We start from the raw sequence: 24379 nt of genomic DNA, 5'->3' as shown, positions 1-24379 counted from the left end.
CCCTGACAACATATGGTCAAACTTCATCCCAACTGAGCTTTCATTTAAGGTGTCTGGATCCGTTCTTGGAAGTGTCTTTTCCCCTCCTGTTCGGCGCAGTTCGCTCCATATTGGATGCTTTCCTCCCTCCACCCCCACTAGCCACCGGCTCCCTTCAGCTGCTGTTGGCCCTCACATGCTGCTGAGAACTGAAGCCTGTGACTAGGCCTCACTTTCCCAGCAAAACCTTTTGTTCCCTAGTATCGATTCACTAATTAGCTACCTAATCCCCACTCTCCATCCCTCCCCTTTACAACAAAATCAACAACAGAAATTAAAGGCATAAACCAAAAGAGCAAAACATCTTCAGGCTTCCTAGCATCCCTAAGAGAGAAAAGCTAGGTACTAACAAGAAAGACGATCTGCTCCGCTTCTTTTTCCAGAGGAGAAGGTACTCAGTCAGGATTTGATTCCACAAAAAAAGATTTTTATTTCCATAATCTAGAGGGCATTGACTGTTGCAACATGGACTTTACTGTGAATTGGCCTTGTCCTGGGTGCAAGTCACATGGGGTATACGTGGGAAAGTGGGCTCAGATTCTGATAGAGGCCACTCAGTACTGTGCTGCCATTTTTGTCTGACCAACCATAGGTAAGGTAGGTACTTGGTCTCCTTGGGCCTCAGTTTCCTTAAAATGAGGACTTTTTAAGTATCTAATTAATATGTTGATGATGAGGATTAAAGAAGCCGATGACATAAATTGAGCACTTGCTCTGTGTTAAGTGCTGTGCTAAACACTCTCCGTGTATTCCCACCTGATACTGCACCGTGTCGCTTAGCAGAGGGTCTGACACACTATCAACAACAAATGGTCACTCTTTGTTTCTACATGGCTTCCTTTATTAGATCTGTCACAGGAAGCAAAGTATCCTCGTTGTCCTTTCTGTCCGGTCTTGGAACCAGCTCAAAATCCATTGAGAGACCCCTCAGTTTCTCTGGAGGTTTGTTTTGGACACTGTACTACATTTTTGTTCAGCAAGTCAGAGCCAAAGGACTTGGTCGGTGAAAAATTTAAATCAGATCGGTGAGAGTCAGCAATCTTCATCTACCCCACTGTTCGGCTCCGCACCTTTGCCACCAGGTCAGGGAAATCATCAGTCCCGGGGAGCAACTACAAAGCTGTTTCCAGAGCCAATTTCCTGCTGAACTGTGTGTTACACTCTTAGCAACATTCCAAAAATTATACTCACTTCAAAGGCAGCTTTGATCTGGCCCCCTCCCTCCCTTCTCCCCCAGCCTTTGCCGAGGAGACATCTCCAGGAGGAGAGTTCACCTTGAAAGGCTGAGATGCCTGAGAGCAGAGCTCGGCTCTTCCTGAGAGGGAGGGAGGCCCATGACCAAAGGAGGAAAAAGAAAGAAAAGAAAATCTGTGGGAGGCCTCACTTATTCTCCATAGCCCACTGCCCTTGACTCGGCAGCTCCGTGCCTCTCAGGGCCAGCAAACCCACCAGCCCCAGAGAGCCGCCATCCACCGCACAGACAGGTAGCTGCAGATGCCTGCATTTTCCGCCTCCCCTGTTTGGGGGTGTTGTTGAGAAACTGCATTGGGTTTCTTACTAGGGGACTGTGTTTAGAGGTGTGTGACTCTCTCACAGGTCAGGAAGGGAACAGGAAGAAGGAAGGGCTTTCCCCAAAGGACCCAGCTACCTGTGCTTCTGAAAGGCCACCAGGTACCACAGACACACCTGATAGTTCCTGGAAAAGGAGGGATTCTCAAAAAGTGCCTTTTCCCTCCCCCGACTCCCCTTTCCTCAATTCTAAATTATAATATGGAAACTGAGGTAAAGAAAGAGACTTGCTCACAGAACGGGTTGCCTGCAGAAGCCAAGGTGATTGGCAAACCCCAGTTTTAGCCCAGGAGAACTCCGTGGGAAGCCAGGGGATGGGAGAGGGGCAGTTGGAGGCGGTCATAGGGACTGAGCACTCCAAACCCGGTAGATACGAGGCATTGATTTCATTTGTGAATTGGGAATGTGAGGGTGTCCCCAGGCAGGTGACTTTTTTTTTTTTTATAATAGCGTAAGGAATCTATTTCTACATCCTGTAAGGGAGTAGAGAGGACAGGGAGTAACCCATTGGGAGGAGCAGAGGGCTGCCAGAAGCTTACTTGTGAACTTAAAAATCCTGCCTCACCTGTCTGAGGCTTAGGTTCCTTACCCATAAAGTGGAGACTTTGTAGCAAGGATAAATGATTTAAAAAAAAAAAAACAAAAAAACATGGAAAGCATGTCTGTCCCCGTAAGTGACACAGTTCTCGCCCCACAAGTTCACAGCCAATTAGAGTGACAGGCAACAAAAGAAGCTGCCACTGTAAAGCATCCCACTCTTGTCTGTGGGATGTGCCTAGCACATCACCTGACCTTTAATGCAGATCAGCATGCACTGAATAGATTGAGTGGACTTTAAGGATTAATAATATTTCAATACGTTCAGGAAAGTCTCCTTAAGGGAACCTTGTTGCAAATTATTCTGTAAAGTGAAGAATCTTTTCGTCACCACCCCGTTACTATTCTATTAGTGTCGCAACTATTATCGGTGTCATAATTATTATTTGCTATAGAGGACAAGAATAATGACAACCACTGTTGACTGATAACTGCGACTAGTTTCCTACTTAACACAGAGTTAATGCTCCAGGAGGTTTAAACACCAGTAAAACCCCGTATTGCCGGTCTGTCATACCACTGGTTTCTGTGTGCATTTTTAGTATTGCATCTATGAGATAAAGAAGGGTTTATTTATGTTTCTTTTTTTTCATAAAAGCAAAAAAATGTTGAGTGAATAAAAGCAGTTACCACCGATCTTAAAAAGAAGCCCTGAGATGCACATTGAGCCAGCACAAGACATCTTCCTGATGTGACTGGCTCCCCAGGATCCACCGCATCACGCTGACCATTCTGGTAATTAATAACCACCCTGACACTTGAAGCCCATCAGGAACGAGAGGCTGCCCTAGTCTGGGAGGATGGTGGGACATGTTGCCACCTGCATACCTCCCCGTAAGCTCTGCCTGCCGCATTAGCAAGTGGCAGCTATTATATTAGACAGAGCCACAGCTGAGCCCGCAGTTTGATTTTTGTCACCATAAAGGCAGGACGAGAATTGACACTGGAGTAATTAGGAATGAATTCTCAGATCTTGGCTTATCACGCAGGCTGCCAGGGAGGCTAGCAAGAGCGCTGTGGCAGTGTTTTGGAAGCTGAGATGATGACCTTGCAGACTGACCTCATTCTTAATCTTTCTATCAGAGCAACCAGTAAGCATTTGGCCAGAACCTCTTGTTAGGCTGACAAGCAGAGCAGTTCAGGTTTGAGGTGTTTTTTGGTTTTTAGTTTTTGTTTTTCCTTTTTGGTTGCTTCAGGCACTTGGAAGAAAGAGAAGCAAGAGAATGTAGACAATATGAGAAACAGAGTTACCAGGGGAACAAAATGTTCTTCCGAGAAGCTTGAAATGAGCATAATTTTGGAGAATTTCTGCGATGGCGGGTTAATTCATAATTGGGTTTGCTGAGCAATCAACAATGTGTTGCTTGTATTTTCATGGGCTGGGAACATATGACGCTGTGTGTGCGCGAGCGTGTTATACTGCTCCGGTACTTTGATACTTCACTAATGTGCAATCTCTATTTCTTGCTTTTGTCTGGGGGCCTCTCATATTACATTTAGATTGTATCCTTTATCATCCCAAATTGACATTTATGCTTTTACTTCTATTGTTTCCCTAGCTTCTGCCTGGTATGGATCAACAATTTGTTTTAATCTGTGTCACTTCTCTTATCTCCCTCGACACAGAGGAGCAGTCATTCTGCACCGCCATCCACCTACAGAGGTGGTGTTATCAAGAGCGTGCTGGGGTCCCTCACCCTCTCCCCACTGTCTAAAGTGCTGGCGAATGTTAATTGCTTTTCCAGTTAGTTTATAAGAATGCAGAAACCACTGAATGCAGCTTGACTGGTTTTGATGAAAGTAATGGAATGCTAGTGCCTATGAATAAATAAATCTGATTTACATAGAGGACTGTTGTGCTGGTGGATAGGAAGCTGCCGGATGCAAGCAAATTATAGTTTAAGGACACATTATTCCTGGGCTTTTATTCTAAGTGAAGGGGAAGAGCTCAGATTCCCCTAGGTTCCTGAGAGGGAGGCAGAGAGGTGATCCCTTACCCTGAAAGAAGAAATGCGTTTTGAGAGAGGCGTTCATCTGAAACTTAAGAGGGATGCACTTTGTTTGGAAGGAAGATTTCCTAGGTCTCACTTCCTGAAATCCCGTTATAGAAGGCATAGAGAAGAGCCAGTAGGTGACGACTGAGAAGTAAACTGAAAATGCTTGCACGCGTATCAGGGTGCACTGGAGACAGATCCGACAGAGACTCTTAGAGGGAGATGGGGTGGCAACCATTTCTAAGTCCAGTTTATCTGTTTCCTAAATTCCCACAAGATTATGGTGACGTGAAGTGGAATTAATAAAGATGTTCTCTCTCTTTCTTTTTTTTTTTTTTTGGATGAGACAAGGCAAACATGCAGTGGCCCTCTGCTGGCTGTGTTTGCTGATCTTAGTTGCTCGTGGAGTGGAGTGGCAGAGGTGGGAGTCTGTCCCCTACATGCAGGGTAGTAACAGTGACATTGCCTATGAGAGGAAGGAGGTCAGGGTATCTGTGTTCCAGAGTGCCCCAGGATTGCGCCTGGATGGGCCTGTCTGAAGGGCAAGGAGATGGGGGAAGGACACTAACAATCCAAGAAGATGTCTACACCAAACAAGGAGAAAAAATGCTGTTTTAGAAGTGACGTTCCTGGTGGCTTCTAAGAATGAGGTTTAAACACCAAAATTCAATCATTCAAAAAATGTCTGGTCTGAGCCAAGTACTATTATAGGTACCAAGTGCACACAGAGACCCAGCACAAGGCCTAGGGCCTTGAGGATGCAGATATTCCAGGCCCATGGTAGATCCAACACTTTCGGGAGATGAATAGTTGAGAGACACCTTGAAACTTGAATTCAAAACTTGAGCCATAAGGTTTCCAGATGAAAAGGACAGTTTTCCTTGTATTTAGTGTCATTCACAGCATGACCCTATGAAAGAATAAGAAAATACCGCAGGGAAACCTAGCATATGAGTTAAAAATTCAGTTGCAAGTACCACCAGTAAAAACCACGCTTGCCATATTTTGTCCATTCCAAGATCTTCAGTCTATAAATATATTTGAAATCAGATTATCATCCACTATCACCCATGCTTATCTCCCAAGTTATTCTTAATCATTTCTCAGGTCCTGATAATGTATTGATAGCTATAGATTAAATATGAAATTACCACAAATCTCAAGCACTTCAAGATTTATGGACTGAGTCTTCGGCCTCATATCAAGTCAGCCATCTGGGAAAATATATGATTTCACCATCGTATTAAAAATTACTGGCAGCATCTTCGTCTTATCCGATTGGTGTTGTCCTGATGATAAGCCACAGTGAGCAGAGAGAGAAACGGTGTGATAAATTATGGAACAGACATTGAAAAATATATTTATTACATTTGGATGTGCAAGGATTTCACTCGCTATGTACAGAATAAATAGAGTTTATTTTTTTAATGCCCTCTTTGGTTCCCAATATTTTAGAGTCTCAAAAGACAAGCTAATACGCAGTTAGTTCCACTCATAGGAGCTTATGGCAGAGTTGGAGAAACTGTACTTAACAATGAAACTGTTTGTTCTAGGAGTTTCCTGGTCAATATGAAGGATAAGCACTAGATCAAAATTCACTGCAATCTACATGTGTATCTTTCTCATCTTCATAATGTTCTAGAAAGTCTAGATCCTAATTCCTGAAAGTGTGGTTCATGTACCAGCACATTGGAGTCCCCAGGTGCTGTAGAATAATACAGACTCCCTGAATTAGACAGTCTTAGTTCACAAGACCCCCAGTGGGTAGGGAGCAAATCATACTCTCCTAGATTAGAAACCTGACAGGAAAGTTCGTGATGTATCTCAGAGAGTTTGTTAAATGAGCAAAAGGAGGAAAATAATCTGAATAATCAACAAAACTATCAAGACAATGGAAATCATGGTTAATGTTTATGGAGCACTTACTATGATCAAGCTATTGTGCTATGGTCACTTGACTTTGTGCAACCTTCACGTAGACAACCGGGAGACACAGTAGCATAATTCCTACTTTACAAATGAAGGACTGAAGACTGAGAGGATTAAAGGGCTCTCCTCAGGTATCAGAGAGTGTGAGTAGCAGACCCAGGATGGATGCTCACATCTGTCTGATTTCTTCAGGAGAGTCCCAAGAGCCTTGTGGACAGGGACAGCTGCGCAGGAAGGAAATCTTGAAATATTGAATAGGAAATAAGTCATGAAGTGGGAGCTGTCTGCAGAGGGAAGAAGGAAAGGAAGAATTGCAAAATGGTCTTTTAGATTCTTCTAGAACATGCCTCCCTCTGGAAACTGCAATCATCTTTGTTCTTTTTCTTTTCTCATGACCTTGGCCAGTTGACCTCCAATTTCTTCACACCCTTTCTTTAGTATCTCTTGACTGTGGCCCTGGCTTCTGAAGTCCACTCTGCCATCCTAGCTTGGATCCACCACAGTCTCTGAGTCCTCCAAATAGGCCTCTCCAGCTGCAGCCTCTCCCTCCTCCCGTCCATCCTAAACACCACTGTCTCAGGAAACCCAGCCCAGCCATGTTCTTTCTCTGCCTGACTCTGTGCCAGATGCTAAAACATGAGGACTAACAGCATGCATCCCGTACCCAAGGAGGCAACAAGCCCATGGGCAGCCCTCACGGTCTCCCTGTCCACCACTCCAATCTCACTTCCCTCTTATAATGCCTGTACACAACTGCAGACCTGCCTCCACTTCTCATCACTCATCTCTCTCCACAGCCAGGATACTCTTGCCTCCCAGATTACCTGGCGGGCTCTATCTGGTCCTCCAGTAGCCAGCCCACTTCACCCTCCTCTGCAAAGCTCCCACTCAGCCTTGCTCAGCCAAAGTTCTCACTCCCTGAGACTATCAGCATTTTTCTTACCTGTTATTGCCCCTTTTAGATCCCGATTTGTATTCCTGCTATGTCTCTGGAACACAGAAAGGACAAGGAGACAGTACAATGTCTTACAGGTCCAAAACCTAAACTTGAAAACCTGTTGTTAGGTTGAAGACATTTCTGATGCATATCCCTCCCCAGGGTCCCTGTCTCTCATATGCTGCCCAAAGCCATGTGAAAAGGGTATGAAATGTGCTCAGGCTTTAGTTCATAATTACAGGACACCCCTGATCTGCCAGCTACCTCCTTGCCAACAGCGTTGTTTGCATCTGAATAGAAATGGGATTAATTCATGAATACATAATTTAAATTACCTGTATAATCTCAAAAGCAGTTCAGGTGACTTCAAACCAAACTGAGCTACCTCCACCCACAACTCTGCTTTATGGCTACCATCTTTCTAACAAACTTTCTCAGGGTGTATGATTATCTACATAGTGAGACCAGGTATCACTGTAACACAGAAAGAAGCCAGAAACAAAAATAAACAAACACGAGGTCAAGATTTTCTTCTAACCTATAGGGTCTCTCTTCACATGCATTCTACTGTCATGTATAACTAACTAATTAGAACAAATTTTAAAAAATCATATTTAAAAAAACATGAAAGTTGCCCTTAACCTTTACAGTCATGCCCATGCATTCTTACATGTGAGCAATCATGAGTGCTGACAAAGAATGTCCAGGTCCTGGGTCTCCTTATGTCTGTCCTATCTCCTACCTGCACCATATGGAATAGAGGATGCTTCCTTTTATCTCAGGAATCTGGCTGTGATATCTCCCCACCTCAAAACATTAGTCACGTATTTGTCTTCATACCTACTCCTTACAAGTGTGCAGAATCAGGACAGTTCTTGGCTCTCAGGCCCAGTTAGCTGAACACAGATGACAGGCGAGGCACTCTTGGTGATTCCTGTGCCAGTGTCGTGGGGACCAGCTCTGATCCATTTCTGTCCATGGGTGCTTGCCAGGAGCCACACAGACAAGGCGGTAGGATGCCCATTGATGGGCCAAACGTTGTTTTTCTCGACAGGAGCATGCAGAGTAGGCAAGAATGGCCACCTGCATTTTTCACTCTCCTGGCAATCGCTTAAAATGGTCCCGTATTTAGAGTTCATGACATAGGTTAATACTTCTTTCAACTCAAGGTGACTAAAGCATGAAGAAAGTATTCATCAGAAGCAAAGGGACTCGCCGAAATGGATATATCAAAAACATATGCAGCTTATTCCCAGCACCATTTATCACAGCAGAGTCAGGGGACCACCTGCATCAGAAACATTCTGAGAGTTGGAGATGGCAGGTCCTGCCCAGTGCCACCAGATAGATGCAAAACCCGGGGCTTCAACAGAGATCTAACTCCAAATGCAATCCATGTGGGCTTACAAACTGTGCCTCCAAAACCACTTTCTACCATGCCTATAGGAGGAAAGGAATAAAATGCTGGGGACCATCTCACAACCACCAGAATGGCTGAAATTAAAAAGACTGAACATCGAATATTGGCAGCGATCCAAAACACCTCACGTACAGTCGTGATGGGAGTGGTGTTTAACTGAATAAGAAGATGCCAAACAGTTTTCCAAATCAGAAAACTGTTTGGCATTTTCTCATGCAGTTAAACATAGCCCCAGAAACCCCTTTCCTTAGGATTGACTCAAAAGAAATAAAGATATATGTCCAAGTGTAGGTTTATGCTTAAATGTTAATGGCAGCTTTGATTTTCAATAACTTCAAACTGGAAGCAAACTAAATGTCTATCCATAAATGAATAGATTAGTAAACTCTGATACTATTCAGCTCTACAAAGGGATGGGCTACTGAGAACTCAAGGACATAGATCAACCTCACAGATTCTATGGTGAAACAAAGAAGTTGAACACAAAATGGTCCTTTCCTGTCATTTCACTTATAAAAGTTCAAAACATGTAGCACCATTTTATGCTGCTAGATCAAAAGTGTATGGCCTGTAGGGAGGCAGGGATTGCCAGGAAAGGAGGACCAGGGAACTTATTGGAGTGATAGCTCCATGAGTATATATATTTATCAAAACTTTCAAATTACATGCTTAAGGTTTGCATAAGTAAATTTCACCTCATTTTTTAAAAAAGGAAGATGGGAGATATATAATGTGATTAAAAAAGAAATAATGTGAAGGACTTTCTTGGTGGTGAGAATGTTCTGTATCCTGACTGTGTCAATGTCAGTATATTCATTGTGGTATTGTAAATAGTCTGATAATATGGAGCTGGGCACAGTGGCTCACGCCTGTAATCCCAGACCTCAAGAGGCTAAGCCAGGAGGATCACAAGTTCAAAGCCATCCTCAGCAAAAGTTGCACTAAGCAACTCAGTGAGACCCTGTCTCTAAATAAAATACAAAATATGTCTGGGGATGTAGCTCAGTGGTTGAGTGCCCCCGAGTTCAATCCCTGGTAGCCATCCCCCCCCCAGAAAAAAAGATGACAAAGAATGTCATCTTTGTCACCATTGGGGGCACTTTGTCTTCTCTCTGCATTATATCCAACAATTGCTTGTGAATCTACAGTTTTCTCAAAAAGCTAAATTAAAAACAATGCAAAACTTGATATTAACAGCTTAAGGTTTGAATTGTGTCTCCTCACAAGTTTAAGTTTGTGTCTCTTTGAAACACATATAAACTTGTGTTGTGTGAAAGAGTGGAGAGGATTCCTAAGTGTTTTTATTTATTTATTTATTTATTTATTTATTTATTTTTCACTGGATGAAGGACAATTTATTATTTTTATGTACAGAAATGCAACAGCATACATTTATCCCAGTTTAGTGGCGAGTTCTTTAGCCTTTGCCTTTTCCAGCTTGGCAATGCGAGCCACAGATTTTGGACCCAGGACGTTGCCTCCCCAGTGGCGACGGATCTCATCATATCTGTCATTGTAGTTGGTTCTGATAGCTTCCACCAACTTAGCCAGAGCTCCTTTGTCTTCCGAGTTAACCTGTGTGAAGGCAACAGTGGTGCATGTCTTCCTGTGAACCAGACGTCCCAGCCTAGCCTTCCCCTTGATGATGCAGTAAGGGACTCCCATCTTGCGACACAGGGCAGGCAGGAAGACAACCAGCTCGATGGGATCCACATCATGTGCGATCACTACCAGCTGAGCCTTCTTGTTCTCCACCAAGGTGGTGACAGTATTGACCCCTGCTCGAAGGACAGGTGGTCTCTTTGTGGGAACATCCCCTTTGCCAGCAGCCTTCTTCTCAGCCCGGGCCAACAGCCTCTGCTTCTTTTCCTGCTTGGTCTCAGGTCTGTACTTGTGGGCAAGCTTAAGCAGCTGGGTGGCTGTTTGGCGGTCCAAGGCCTGGGTGAACTGGTTAATCGCAGGAGGCACTTTCAACCGCTTATAGAGAATAGCCCTTTGCCGCTGCAGCCGGATGTAGCGGGGCCATTTTACAAAGCGGGTAAGGTCCCTTTTGGGCTGGATGTCCTGTCCGATGCCGAAGTTCTTCGGCCTCTTCTCGAAGAGCGGGTTCACTACTTTCTTAGCCTCCTGCTTCTTGACCACGGCGGGGGCCGGGGCCACCTTCTTGCCCTTGGCCTTCTTTCCCTTCGGCATCTTGGTAGGCAGGAGGAGAGAGGCTAAGTGTTTTTAAATGTGCTTTGATTTTTGTTATGATTTCTCTGCAGATGTCTTGTGGCTTATGATTAAACATCCACCCCTTCTCTTGGGCTGAGTTCCTTGTTCTAAGGTTGAAAATCTCTCTGCCACTCTCCATGTCTTCCCAGTGTTTTATAATTCCAAATTCGTGTTGCAATGTGAGGAGCCCCTTGCTTGAGCATTGCATTATTTCTCAGGCAGTGTGGAATTAGTAGTGGCTGTGAGCATCTTCATTGCTGAGTGGGGGGAGATGTCAGCCACATGTGATTTTGCACATCTCCCAGGTAATGCAGTTGTGCTAATGTAGTCTCCTGGATGCGGGGACACCAGCTGGGTTTATGTCACTCCCTCAGTGGCCCTAAGTGCATAAATCAATCCTTATTTTTATGCCAATCCATACAGAAGGCTTCCTCGTGTGTACTGCATGTAGGGCAGAGGACAGGGAGCCTCCTTGAGCAAATGGTTTGCAATGGAAGAAAGCAAACAATGTTGGAACCTAGTTTGGGGGGTGTTTTTATTTCTTTATTTAAATCCCTAGGAAGGCTACTCTGACTTGAACAGAAATACCAGTGAAGGGATTCATTAGCCAAAGTGAAGTTAGTGTCAGTCAAAACAAAATCAGAATGCCCACCTTGGCTTTCTGAGAAGTGCAGGACTCAGTGCTTGGTCTGCGTCGCTGGCCTGTCTCCTGGGCACCTGCTACATCACACTGAGGCGCACCTAGCCTGTTGGACTCAGCCTTAGCCAATTGCCTGGCATTCTGAATTACAAATACCAATGCTTACAAAGGTGGACCTGAGGATAGACCCGTTTCTTTTTTTTCGGAAAGGGATATCACCAACATTTCCCCAATATGTTCAAGATATCCAGAAGGTGGAACAATATGGTTTATCTCATTTAACAGAAAGGAAAATTGATTCACCACAAGTCATTGTCCCCCTCCTCCTCATCATCTGGGACAGTGGAGGGTAGAGTAAGAATCTCATGACAAGGATGGAAAGTTGCATTTGTCATTTCTCATCTCTCCGGGTAGCATTTCCTGACCCTCTCTAGGAGCCCCCCAGATGCCTTGGTTCCCATCTCCTTCTCCAACATCACAACCTACCAGTTCCACCTCCCTGTCCCTCAGGTTTCTGAGTTTTGATGGAAAACTGGATGATAATTAAATTAATCACATAACATGAAGCTTTCTCGAATTTGAAGATATTCATTTCCTCTGGGTCCCTGAAGGGCATTCCTAATGTAATCCCAGGCACCATGATAGAGCTGTGGGAAAGAGATTTTGAAGCAGACAGCTAGAGTCTTCATGTTCCCCACATTTCATCCAGTGGGAAGCGCAACACATTTAATTATTTGGTGATTACTGAAAGTGGAGCAGTATGCTGGTGTCATCCCCCAGCACAGGAGACACCAAAATATTTGTTGGAAGAATGTGTGAAGAAGAGCAGGGTCATTCTTAGATGTTTCTAAGAGCATTTGAGAAATGCCTCTTGGAGGGTGCCAGAGCCTTCCTTGCTTGCCAGTGAAACTGCTCATCTTGACAATTCAGAATCTATGAAAAAGACATGAATTTTCAAAAATGGTATCCTCCTGAGAAGATACTTCTAGAACACCCTGAACACACCCCTTTCTCCCACTTATGCAGTCCTGTTGATTTTCTGTCTCTCCTACGAGATTACGTGCTCCTCAAGGATGGAGAGCTACATCTTAGATGCTGCTGTAGTCTTAGAACAGGCTCAGGCCCAGGCACAGAAGACTTGTTCAACAAATGTCTATTGAAGTTATCATTTTCAAGAAAGATGGACCATAGAATGGGTTGTCAAAGAAGTTGTTGTCTAGACCCGAAAGAGTCTGTTCTTCAATGACCTCACTTCAGATCCTCTTGAATTTTTGCATGGGAGAGGGAATTCAAGTCAAGGTCATGGGCCACAAGCAAGAATGAAGGGTGATAGAACTGGTAGGGGAAGATTTATGAAACTTTTCTTTCTGGCTCAGGGCTAGGTTTTCATGCAAGATAACAGTGTTGTCCCTCAGAGAGAAGCACAAGTGAACAGTCCAGCTCTGTCCCTCTGCCTTCTGTCCTCTTCATGCTCAGTTCTCAAGACGATGCTGTTATCTCACCAGAAAACACAGCTCAGAGCATTACAGATGTCTGGTACAGCGGAACCCATATTAGTGGTTATTGCTTAAAGAAGAGGCATGCTCAGATCTCTTTACTGTGCTCTAGGGAAATGGCGATTTTTACTTTCTTCCAGTGAAAACCAGAGATATAAAAAGATCAATTGGGTTTGGCTTATCTCAGATAGAAGGGGCTTTTTCAGAGGTTTAAAAGACAGACTTGACATGGCCTGAGACATATCCACACAAATACAGACTTCTTCACAATTAGCTTTGCTCAGGGGTGCTCATGGATATTTAGATGCAAACGTTTCAATTTGTTGTAGGAACAAATAAGTTAGTGACCATATATGAAGAATGAATGGAAAATCAAAATAAATGGAATTTTTAAAATGTTTTTGGCATGGCTTCCAAGCTTCCTCTGAAACTACTGATTTTTAGTGCCTGTTGACAATTGACTTATGATTTCGTTTGAATTAACTGAGCTTTTTGAAAATTCTTTTCCCTGCTTAGCCAATTTCTGACAATGAATAGATCATTCCTAGTGGGGAAAAAAAAGAGATATATTTTGGTGGGTTTTTGAAAGAAAGCATGATTTCTTTTCAAGGTGTCAAAAATTGAACCAAATCAGAAATTCATTAAATGACATTTAAAATGACCCAAAAAAGTTCCTGTTTTTGCTCTAATAGAAACTACCCAACCTCCGACACCCCCTGAAAACACGTGTGCATGCCATACAATTATGTAAGGCTGGAAACTTCCTTAATGTCCACTTTAGCTGGAGGGACTCATTTGCCTTTGATTACTACAAAAAGCAGAAGATTCCAAAGTGGTGCAACACCATTCTGACCATGCCTTATGCAATATACTGTGGAAATACAGTAACATGGCCTGTGCCTTGAAAAGCCATGCCATTTGTAATCATCCCAGGTGCCCTGCTCTGGAGACTGTCAACAGCAAGAGGAACTTTAAATTGCTTGCCTTTGATGAAAATGAAAATGTTATCCATGAAACATCTCTAGGAAAATAAATTCAGGCCTGTTTCCTGCTATGCAAACAGATATATACAGTATCTCCCTGAATCAGCTTTTTTCTCATCTGAAATAGAGCTACTGTACTTTATTATGATGTCAGACATTGAACTTGGGTGAGAATGCACTTCTAATAATTAAGATCATATCAGGTTTGGAAAGCCTAATTCCTAACCGAAGATGACACTTCTCTATTGGTGTGGACTCAGAATGTTTGAAAATTGGGCCATATAAAGGCCATAGACGTATTGGAATATGTTTGAAATTCCTTATTGCATAAATGTGCAGATAGTACCAGAAGGGAGATCTTTTCACACACAATCCCATAAGCCCATTTAAAAAAAAAAAAAACAACCATGAGGCATCTCCTGGAGCAGGCAGGTGGTGTCTCATATGTTCCTGGGATAGAGAATGAGCTTCTTGTCTTTAAAAGTAATTGATTTTATAGAGAAACGTGTCAAGAGCACTGGTTTTCAACATGATTCCATTCGCGAGTGTTGGGAAATAATATATACCGCTAATTGCTTCAGAAATAGCTGGATTATTTAACTTAGGTTTGGACAGTGGTTGGAAGGAAGATCTTGAGCCCTTCTGCTATTCTTCTTATCGCAGATTAATAGCTGTTTTGAAACTAGGGCTACTTTTGCTGTTGCCGAGATGAAATCTGCATCTCCTCACTTTTATGGGTAAGGCATCAGCTCCAGTGTTCTGAGCTCAAACTCCGAGCGTTCTAAAGATAGCAGTGTGACATTTCTGTTTCAATAAAGCCCAAATAGTCAGTGAGATATAAAACACCGGAGAAGAAACATGTGTGCTGATCTTTCTGCCGGTCCACGTTGAGCTACTTAGGTGAACAGTTGTGCGTGGAGACTGACTGCAGGTGGGGGGCAGGGACGCAGGCTGACTTCTAGGGGGGGGGGGGGCATTTGTTGGGCGCAGAGCTGCACGCCTCTTGCTATAATTCTATATTTGCATGTCTCGATCCTGTACAGATTGATTGTGAGTGGATCTAATGTGAAACCTGAGACGGGAAATGTGGCTATTCCCTTGTGTTAGGGGGGATTATTCTTGCCCCATTGTTTCTCCAATGAGCTACAGTGAATGTGTCTGACTTAGAGAATGCATATATTTATTCCAGGTGTCAATGCAGTGGAATGAGCCAGAACCCTAGTCTGTGAGCAACACTTACTTACTTACCAATTATGCCTGTTTGCTTCCTCATTCATTTATTCAAAAAAAAATTATGTACATATAGTATACATGTATACATGTGCAAAACGGAGCTAGACCCTGATGAATTCATAATGAGATGACTCATATACCTCTTCCTCCAGGAAGCCTTCCACCATCCACTAGGTCAAAGGTCAGAAAAGTCTTTACTGTAAAGGTCCAGATAGTTAATATTTTAGATTTCTCTCTGAGGGCCAAATGTGGTCTCTCCATATTCTTCCTTTTTATAAACCTTCAAAACTCTATAAACATTCTTATCCCAGGAGCTGAATATGATCCATGGACCACAGTTTGCCAAATGCCAAGGTCAAACCATGGACCCTTTGTTGTACCCATCTCTCATAGCAATCTCCACATTGGATTAAAAAGAACAAAACTGAAACTCCAAGGAAGGGTATCCCTGGCCTAAGCACCGGAAAGTATCTGTTTCCCAAATATAAAGTGATATGGTCCTTCTAGGTTTATATTCTAGCTGGGAGACAAGGTCACCTGCACCAAGGAGTTTATTGACATGTTATTCAGAATCCAGCAAGTGTTTTAAACAGGCCCTAGACAACTCTGGTTTTCTGGACTATAACTCATAACCCCAAGCTAAGAGATTAATTTTAAACATTCCCTCTTAAGTTCGCCAAATTTAAATGAGAATTTAAGAGATTCTCAGGAGAGTGGTGTGCAATGGCTCAGGATAGTTGGTCCAGGAGCAGCCCAAGATTGACAGCCTAACCTCAAGGAAAAAGGCACAATAAATGAAAAGGGGATACACAGCTATATGTCTGAATAGTACAATTACCGTTTGCTCCTTAATAAGTTTTCAGTCATCAATTAAATGTTGAATTACGCTCATTATGCCCTCTTTAAAAATGCAGCCAAATTTAGCTTCCAATTTCAAATTAATATATCCACACAGCGTAGTTAAAATAAAAATATCAAGTGCTTGCAGGCAGTGAACTTCGGTGGAAAATTCACTCATTTGAACCACCTCATTTACGAATAATGTATGATAAAAGATGGGCAGGCCTGTGACCCAGGACGTCCAACGAATAGCAAGAGCTGGAGCATCATGTGGCCCAGATTGACTCTGGCTTCCCAGTTATCTGACTGCACAATTTACCTAACCTCTTTTAACCTCAGTCTCTCCATCTGTATAATGGATGCCTCCCCTTCCTAATAGGGTCATTGTGATGATAAATTAAAGTTCTCTATCTTACTTATTTTTATTATTTTATTTATTGCAGTACTGGTGATTGAACCCAGGACATTGTGCATGTTAGGCAAGCAATCTATCACTGAGCTACAACCCAGCCCTTTTTATTTTTTTTATTTTGAGACAAAATCTCACTAAGTTGCCCAGGCTGGACTTCAAGTTACAATCCTCTTGCCTCAGCCTAAGGGAACACAGGCATCAACTACCTAGCTCAGTTTATATAAAATTCTTAACAGAATTCAGCAGGTAGAAAGTACTCTAAAAATGTTAGGTCTTGTTATTGAAATTATTATCATCATATTGTTAATAAATGCAAAAAATAAATGTGACATGAAGTGCTAAGAGACTATAACATGTAGATATCCCAAAGATACAGGCATAACACCTTCTAGGAAGCCCACTTCATCCAGAATTATCCAACTAATTCTAGAAACCAGGTTAGCCTGAGACAAACTCCCCTAGAACACGTTATTTGCCAGGACCTCTTTGGTTAGACTGAGAAAAGCTGTTTTCCAAAAGAATAAAATCTGCTCACATCATATTACATCAGATCTTACTATTAACCTCCAAATGTTTTGCATCCCCAGCACCCTACGACATTAATTGCTTTACTCCTAAACTATGGGAGAAACAGGGGTAGAAATGGGGTGGAACAATCACACTTAACTCAGAAAACCAGTCCCCTCTCTCTTTCCCGCTAGAAAGGGAAAGATTACAATTTTCTCTAAAATTGGGTTGGCTTCAAATCATACCTCATTTTAGGACCAAAAAGTAACCCGTTGGGAGTGTAGACCTGCCACATTTGTCGTCACCTTTAAAAGCAAGGACTTGAAAAGGGCTGTTCCCCGTGGAAAACAAGTTCCAATGACAAGGCGGCCACTGATGTAACACAGAGAAAGGGCAGCTTCCGAGGAAGAAACTGGGACGAGGGAGTTTGGCTGGAGCCGTGAGACCCGTGGAGAGCCTCTGGGTATCAACCAGACTGGCAGCCTGGTTCCCAGAGGGGCCACCAAGATAGCACCTGCCTGTCTGACTCCAGGCTTGCCACATCGACCCAGCTTCCCAGCCTCCACCAGACAGACTCTCCTTGCCCAGGACTCAGGACTCGGGTCTCCACGGAGAGGGAAACGGCTCCAGCCCGTGAAGCTGTAGCTTTGCAGGGCCTGGCACTTGTGCACTCGGAGTCACAGCCAGCAGGGACCATTGCGACCGAAGAGGCTTAGCTTAATATTGGTCTGCGGGACGGTGGCTCGGGCAGCACTGCCCTTGAATCTTCCAGGTAGGCAAAGTGATGGCTTTTATTGACTTCTCCTAAAAGGCAAGAAGAAGGGATGGAAAGCAAAACAGAAGATGGCACTTTAATTGTGTCACTTTCGAGTGGGAAAGGTCAGAACACCTAAACACCCACCGCCAGAGCCGGGAAAGGGGCTCCCCAGAAAGGCAGGAGGAAGTAAAGCGTGGACTGTCCCCCGCCCCCAGAGGAGGAGAGCAGGGGTGAGGAAGAGCGTTGGTGGCTGAGCATCCTGTGATGTTCATTTGTCAGTGCCTGTGGCCGCCTTGTTACAATTCTTACACTTCCCACGCTGCTCTTGTCCCCTCTTGGGGACAAGCTCTCATAAGCCAAAGTCCCTGTTATGAGCTCAGGTGGTGTCAATTTTCTGGACATCCCTCTGTTTTCTGTGCGTCCCCAGCCCCATCATTTAGGAGCTCCCTGGGCTCTGACCAACAGGACCGATGTGGGTCACAGGTGCTGGAGGTGTGCAGACAGCTATGCTAATTATACCACACCCCAGGTTAAGCCGTTGCTATTGGAAACTGATCCAAGGGGCAGTTGTTGCCCCTCCCCACTAATCATGGATCAGACTCTGTACTTGGGGCTCAGTCCCTCATGCTGGAGAATAAGGACAGTAAAGAATAAGAGTGATGGGGGGGGGCATGTTATAGCATCTGTACATGGTTCCAGGAAGTTCCAGGTGGCTACAAAGGAGAGAGGTCAGTTGCACCTGCAGAGGAAGATAGTGGTCAAGGAAATATTCCAGGAGGATCTGAGAATTAAGAAAACATTTGCTAATTTCTGGCATTGGAGGTATAGAGACTGGGATAGTCCAGGCGGTTAGATGTCTATGTAAATGGCCAGCCCTCCATTCAGTATTCTGTAAGTTCCTAAAGGCATTTTCCCAGTACATTCATGGTGGCATGCAAAGAAACACCATCATGTCCAACAAAACAGGGATGATTTTCTCCATTTCTCTCAACTTAAGTTTTGTATATCACCAGCTATGTTGCTGAACTGTCAGTGTGCTTGTTTTTTTCCCCCTAAATAATTTTAAAACTTTTTTGCCTTCTTTTATCATTTTTGTCCTTTTTTGTTCCCAGAATCAATCCTTTCTTCTGTTGAACAATTCCTAAGACAGAAGTTTCTCCTCCTGGGTAGCAATTTCCCTTCCTGAAAAATTGCCTAGTCCGCAGCCAGGAAGTAGAGCAGGTTGCAGAGCTCTGTAATTTGTTTCCCATCAACTAATAATCTTATTGTGATGAATAATGGAGGCCTGTTAATGTTTCCACAAGGTTATGGACTGTGCTGAGTATTATGAGGCAGACAACTTTTGCACAGCCAAGACATTCTTTCTCCCTTCCACATGGTACAGTTCCTTAAACAGCTTGCAACAGACATAAGAGCTTTAGCAAACAATATTCAAATGGCTTGAAAAACAAAAATGATTCGTGATATGCCAATAGAACTTTTACACAGATGTTGATTCCTTCATTCCTATTTAGTTTTTTAAAGTGTGTGTGTGTGTATGTGTGTGTCTGTGTGTGTGTATTTTTAAGGAGGTGACAATATATTAGATTCTTGAGTTTTGGGGTAGGTTTGTCCCTGGGTTTGTCAAAGAACAGCCTCAGGTTCTCTGCTTGGCCTGGCTCCTTCTTGAAGGGAGTCTTACTCCCATAGACCCAAAGCACTCTGTCGTGCTGCATTCATCCTGGTTTTAATTTTGATTGCTTTGCTATATTTTTTTAAATTGACCCAGAGTGAGATGGGTTTTACTCTGTGCAATTCTATGAATTTTAACATGTGTAGATTTCTGTAACCACGCCAGCTTGTAGGAACCCAGAACAGCTTTATCAACTTAAAACCGCCTCTGTGTTATTCTTGTGAAGTCACACACATCCTTAATCCCAACCTCTTGCAGTCACTGATCTGTGACTACAGTTTTATCTTTTTAAGAATGTCATATAAGCCTGGCGCCATGGCACAAACCTGTAATTCCAGCTACTTGGGAAGCTGAGGCAGGAGGATTGCAAATTCAAGGCCTACCTGGGAAACTTAGAAAGACCCTGTCTGAAATAAATAAATAGATGAAAAGGGCTGGGAGTGTAGCTCGGTGAAAGAGCACCCCTGAGTTACAGGCAAGGTATCAAAAAAAAAAAAAAAAAGTCATATAAATGGAATTATTCAGTATACAACCTTTGGAAACTGACTTACTTTATTTGGCCTGTGCCTTTGATTTTACCCAAATGGTTATGTGTATCAATAGTTCATTCCTTTTTTAAAAATCAGTAATCTTTTAAATTAACAAATAAAATTATATATATATGTGTATGTATATATATATATATGTGTGTATATATATATGGCATATACCATGATCTTTTGATATATGAATAGATTGTAAAATGGTTTAATCAAGCTAATTAACATATCCATCACTCACAGAGGTATCATGGTTTTATGGTGAGAGCATTTAAAAGTTATTGTCTTACCAAATTTCAAGTGTACTCTGCATCGTTAATTAGTGGAGCCAGGCACAGTGGTGCATGACTTTAATATCAGTGCTTGGGAGTCTGAGGCAGGAAAATCACAAGTTCAAGGTCAGCCTGGGAAACTTGGCAAGACCCTATCTCAAAATTTAAAAAGAGCTGGAGTGTTGGAGCACCCCTGGGTTCCACCCACAGCACTGAGAATAATAATAACTCCAGTGGTTCCTTGTATTGCTGCTCTGTCTTCTATCTTGTTGAGGATGACTGTTTATTCTTTCACTTGTGATAGGACATCTGGTGGTTTTTACTTTTTAGAGATTGTGAACAGAACAGTTATAAATTTTCATGTGCAGGTTTTTGAGTGAACTTAGGTTTCCATTTCTCTAAGGTAAATGCCTAGGGTTGTGATTATGAGGTGCTGTGGTAAGTGTAACATCACAGAAAACTCTTTTCCAGAGTGGCCATTATCATTTTGCACCCCCACCAGGAGTTTGTGAGAATTTCATCTTGATTAGCTTTCCTGTCTGTCAAAAGTAAAATGTGTGTTTCTGGTATGATACTCTCTTTTGTCAAGTGCTGCTTCTGGTTAACTTCATAAGTCATTTATTTTTTCATTCCCTAATGAAACGGTCCTTACATTATCTCTCAGTTAACTCTTCTGTAAAAAGAAGTATAAGGTGTGTTTGCCTGCTTTTCTCAATTCTATTATGGCTTCTTCTTTGGGTCAGGCTGGGTGTGGTTGAATTATAAAAATATCGAAATGATGGGGATATGCATTGTCCATGGACTCATATGATGATGCTCAGAGTACCAGAGGCTATAGAGAGACAGGGACTGGACCAGGTGGCAAAACCCCTTCATATCATCCACTTCCATTTCTGCTTCCTGAAAGCAGATGCCTTGTTCATTTTTATGTGTGCAAAGAATGCCCCAAAGGTCATATGGATCCCATTTCTCTCTAGCATAGATTCCCCCCTCAGCAATTCAGAATCCACAGAGGAAATTCTGAGTCTGAACTTTACAAAGAAGCCATATCACATGTGTATTCCGTGTGCGTAATTGAGGACTCCAATTCGCCTTGCTCTATTATCTAGAATTAAACATAAAAAGACAGTTGATAAATACCACATTCAGTTGAAAACACAAATGAATCAAAATGTTATAGTTTCTCTCCACAGGTAATAATTAACATTCTTGTGAATTTCTCTGTGTGCCACAGAGCATCCTTTAAATGCTCCTCTAGCAGAAAACCCAGTACATTGGGACATGTACATAGGTAGATCTGGCATAGTGGCTTTGTCTTGGAAGATAACATGGGGGTTCACGGTAGGGAGAGAGTTTGTGTATAAGTTAACGATATGCATATGTGAACATTTTCAGAGCTATATGTCGTAGTGGCCCTTACACAATTTTTGTATGTGAACCGAGGCGTGAGTAAAAATGTATGTGGGAAAGTGAGGTGTTTTGATAGTTATCAAGGACAAGGAGAAATAAAAGAATTAAGATGCAATCTGTGGTTTACATAAAAGGTCGGTATAGGACATGGTTCTTTCTTTACCTTCCTGAAGACCAGGGACTTGGTCCCACTAAAAGCCCTTGAATCCAGGGTCAGTACTCAATAATTAATTGCCAAGCGAACATGCGAGCAAATGCAGACATGGATGAAGGACTGAATGAAAAATAAATGATTTTAAATGGCTTGCCAAAGCATAGGTCACGTGTCGCTGCTCTCGTCCAAGGAATTTCACTGAAGAGAAGGCCAAAGGAATCTTTCGAGAGAAATGTTGCCTCTTCCGATTTCTCTTGGAGAATGCAAAAAAAAAAAAAAAGAAATTATCAAGTAGTCATATATGTGACTTCCCTAGGCTCTGTGCAAAGAGAAATCCACAGAATAAAAACTGTGTTCAATCATAAACCATGAGTGAGTCCCAGAAGCTTATGAAAATGAGCTGTGGTGGCTGACTATAACCAACTGGGGTCATTCAGTATGATGTGTCCATGTGTAGAGGATCTCACACCTGCCAGAGAGATTTAAGGAAGCCATTGGTTTTCATCGGATCCATCTTAAAAGGCTTCCTGAAGGAGGCAGCATTCCACTGATCTTGTTTTTGATTTGCAGTCCCTTAGCAACACTGTACTTTCTTCTTTACCAGTTCAATTGCTTTTTTGTAGCACCAACTACTCAGATGAATCAGGATTTACCCTGCCTAGGTGAGTCAGAGTCCTTCAGCAAAGATTTTCTAATGCCTCGGATTTGTGATGGCAAGAGAACGTTTTTTCGGGTGGCAGAAAGGGCCACAGGAGATCCTGTTAGTCAGAGTTTGGAAGTGAAATGTGTCATTCCCACTTGGGGAGTTGGGGAGGCCTCTGCCCTCCTCAGTTCCGTGGGGATTTCTGCTTGTGAAACATTTGTTGTCATGTTTGGGTTGCTGCGGGAAGAGAAAAAATTGCTACAGTTTTGAGTGAGAGAGAGTCTTGTGTTGGCCAGGACACCCACAAAAATTTCTTTCTTGAACTTCGATCAAGTTCAATCACTGGAAGTTTATCTTAAACCACGCCATGCCACAGCCCCTCAGAAACGTGATCATTTCTGTTGGAATTTGGACATCCTTTCAACTCCTTTATACTTACCCTACTTGCCGAGGTATAATTAATTACCTAACCAATTAACCCAGCAACCATGTACGTTGCCTACCAAATGTTCTAACACCACAGATTTGAAAATAGTGTCTTGGCCTTCATGATGCTTACTTTCTGCTGCGGAAAGATGATTTTTTTTAAAAAATTGGATCCCAACATATACCTAAGAAAGAAAGCAAAAGAGAGAGGATAAGGCAGCTCAAGTTGAATTCCAAGATGACATTTGAGACCTCAGACATCCAAGGAGTGATCTACTAGGTTATCTGAATCCCCCAAGATAATGCTATACCAAGTCAAAGGACCTGGAGCCAAATTCTGCTCGCATAGTTCCCAAATTAGGCAGAGATCAGGGAGGATCCAGGGCCTTGCTATTTACTTCAGTGTTTTCTTTGAAAACCAGTCTTCAAGGTCAGTGGAAGAGAGAGACTCAGGCTGATATTCTGAGCAATCCCGACACACATGCTAGATTTTAAATGCCTTTGTTTTTACTGTTTCCTGTGCCTGAATCATTGTTCTTTCTCACAGTGGAATGGCACCCTGCCTTTATCCTTCAGGTCTCTGATCAAATGTCATCTTATCGGGAAACCTTCCCAGACCACACTATTAAAGTGTCAGATAGGCAGCGTTAAAAATGGAAATTATTTTCTCTACCAAATCTGATTATTACACATGAGAGATGACTCCCTCTCTACATTATGGGATTAAGAATGATCCCATGTGAGGTGATAAATACTAGCATGTTTCAGCAACCCAAGAAGCCCTGAGAAAAACATTGCTAATTCATGACTTAAACCATCTAAATGTGATGAATGACTCAGGACGTCGCAAGCCACTCAACAGTGATTGCAGTGGTAAGGCAACCTGCGAGGCTCATAAAGGAGCCAAAGAAACTCAAAATCCCTGGTTTGACCAGAGGCTTTTCATGCAAAAGGGGGCCATGCTTGGCAGGACCAGCAGCAGCAAAGAAAACCTCGGTCTTTCTTGTGCTGATATTCACAGGTAATGAAAGAATGGATCAAAGGAGAGCAGCTACCATAAGGCACTTCAAGTTGTCCACCATCCCAGGGTTTTATTCCAATGTGTTTAAGCTGCAAGTGTAAAAAATATGCACACTGATTATCTTAAAAACCCAGAGCTACTGCAACTCATTAGTGGAAAAGGAACCCCTTAATGTAAGTGGTGTCATTTACCTTAAAAACATCTGGTAGAAAGAAAGTTTTTCAAGTCAGCAAAATAATCAGCTTGGAATCACAGGTTCTGTGTCACCCTTTTATCCACCACCTCAAGAAAGAATTTGCATCTTTGGGCCAAAATAAATAAATAGTGACATTTCCTGAGTGCTCCCTATCTCTAATGCATTTTCTGAGTGCTTTAATGTACTATCTCATTTAGCTCTCTTCACCACGTCAGAGCTGTTGTTAACCATCCTTTTATGGAGGAGGAAACAGTGGCCTACAGTGGAAGAGCTCTTCAATATCCTCGATAAGTCCAGAAGCCCTCTGGGGGAAACTGAAGCAATGGATAGCTTAGGGACCTGAGAAGCCCTGGAACTGGTACCGTGAACGTGACCAAGGAGAAACCTACTTTTCCACTGCAGCACAGAAGGAGCCAGGGGTCCAAATGACATTGATTCCTCTTCCTGCCACAAAACCATCAGCTTCACAAAATGCTAGC

The 24379-nt window shown here is 42.9% G+C and overlaps 2 protein-coding genes across 21 annotated transcripts in view; one reads left to right on the top strand and one right to left on the bottom strand.

Annotated features, from left to right (window-relative positions):
• Positions 1-24379, top strand: part of Tenm2 (teneurin transmembrane protein 2) — a 1198434-nt gene that overhangs the window by 898982 nt on the left and 275073 nt on the right. The window lies entirely within an intron of this gene.
• Positions 9826-10698, bottom strand: LOC107148053 (60S ribosomal protein L7a). The gene has a single exon (XM_015492640.2). It carries the CDS (start codon positions 10676-10678, stop codon positions 9878-9880), a length of 801 nt encoding a protein of 266 aa, XP_015348126.1. The 5' UTR covers positions 10679-10698; the 3' UTR covers positions 9826-9877.

Source organism: Marmota marmota, unplaced genomic scaffold (genome assembly GCF_001458135.2).
Source record: "Marmota marmota marmota unplaced genomic scaffold, marMar, whole genome shotgun sequence".
NCBI lineage: Eukaryota > Metazoa > Chordata > Mammalia > Rodentia > Sciuridae > Marmota > Marmota marmota.
The sequence above is the reverse complement of the archived record's forward strand: the minus strand, read 5'-3'. Positions and strand labels throughout refer to the sequence as shown.

Coding starts and splice junctions, on each gene's coding strand:
- LOC107148053 (XM_015492640.2), bottom strand. CDS start 10,678: ATGCCGAAGGGAAAGAAGGCCAAGGGCAAGAAGGTGGCCCCGGCCCCC.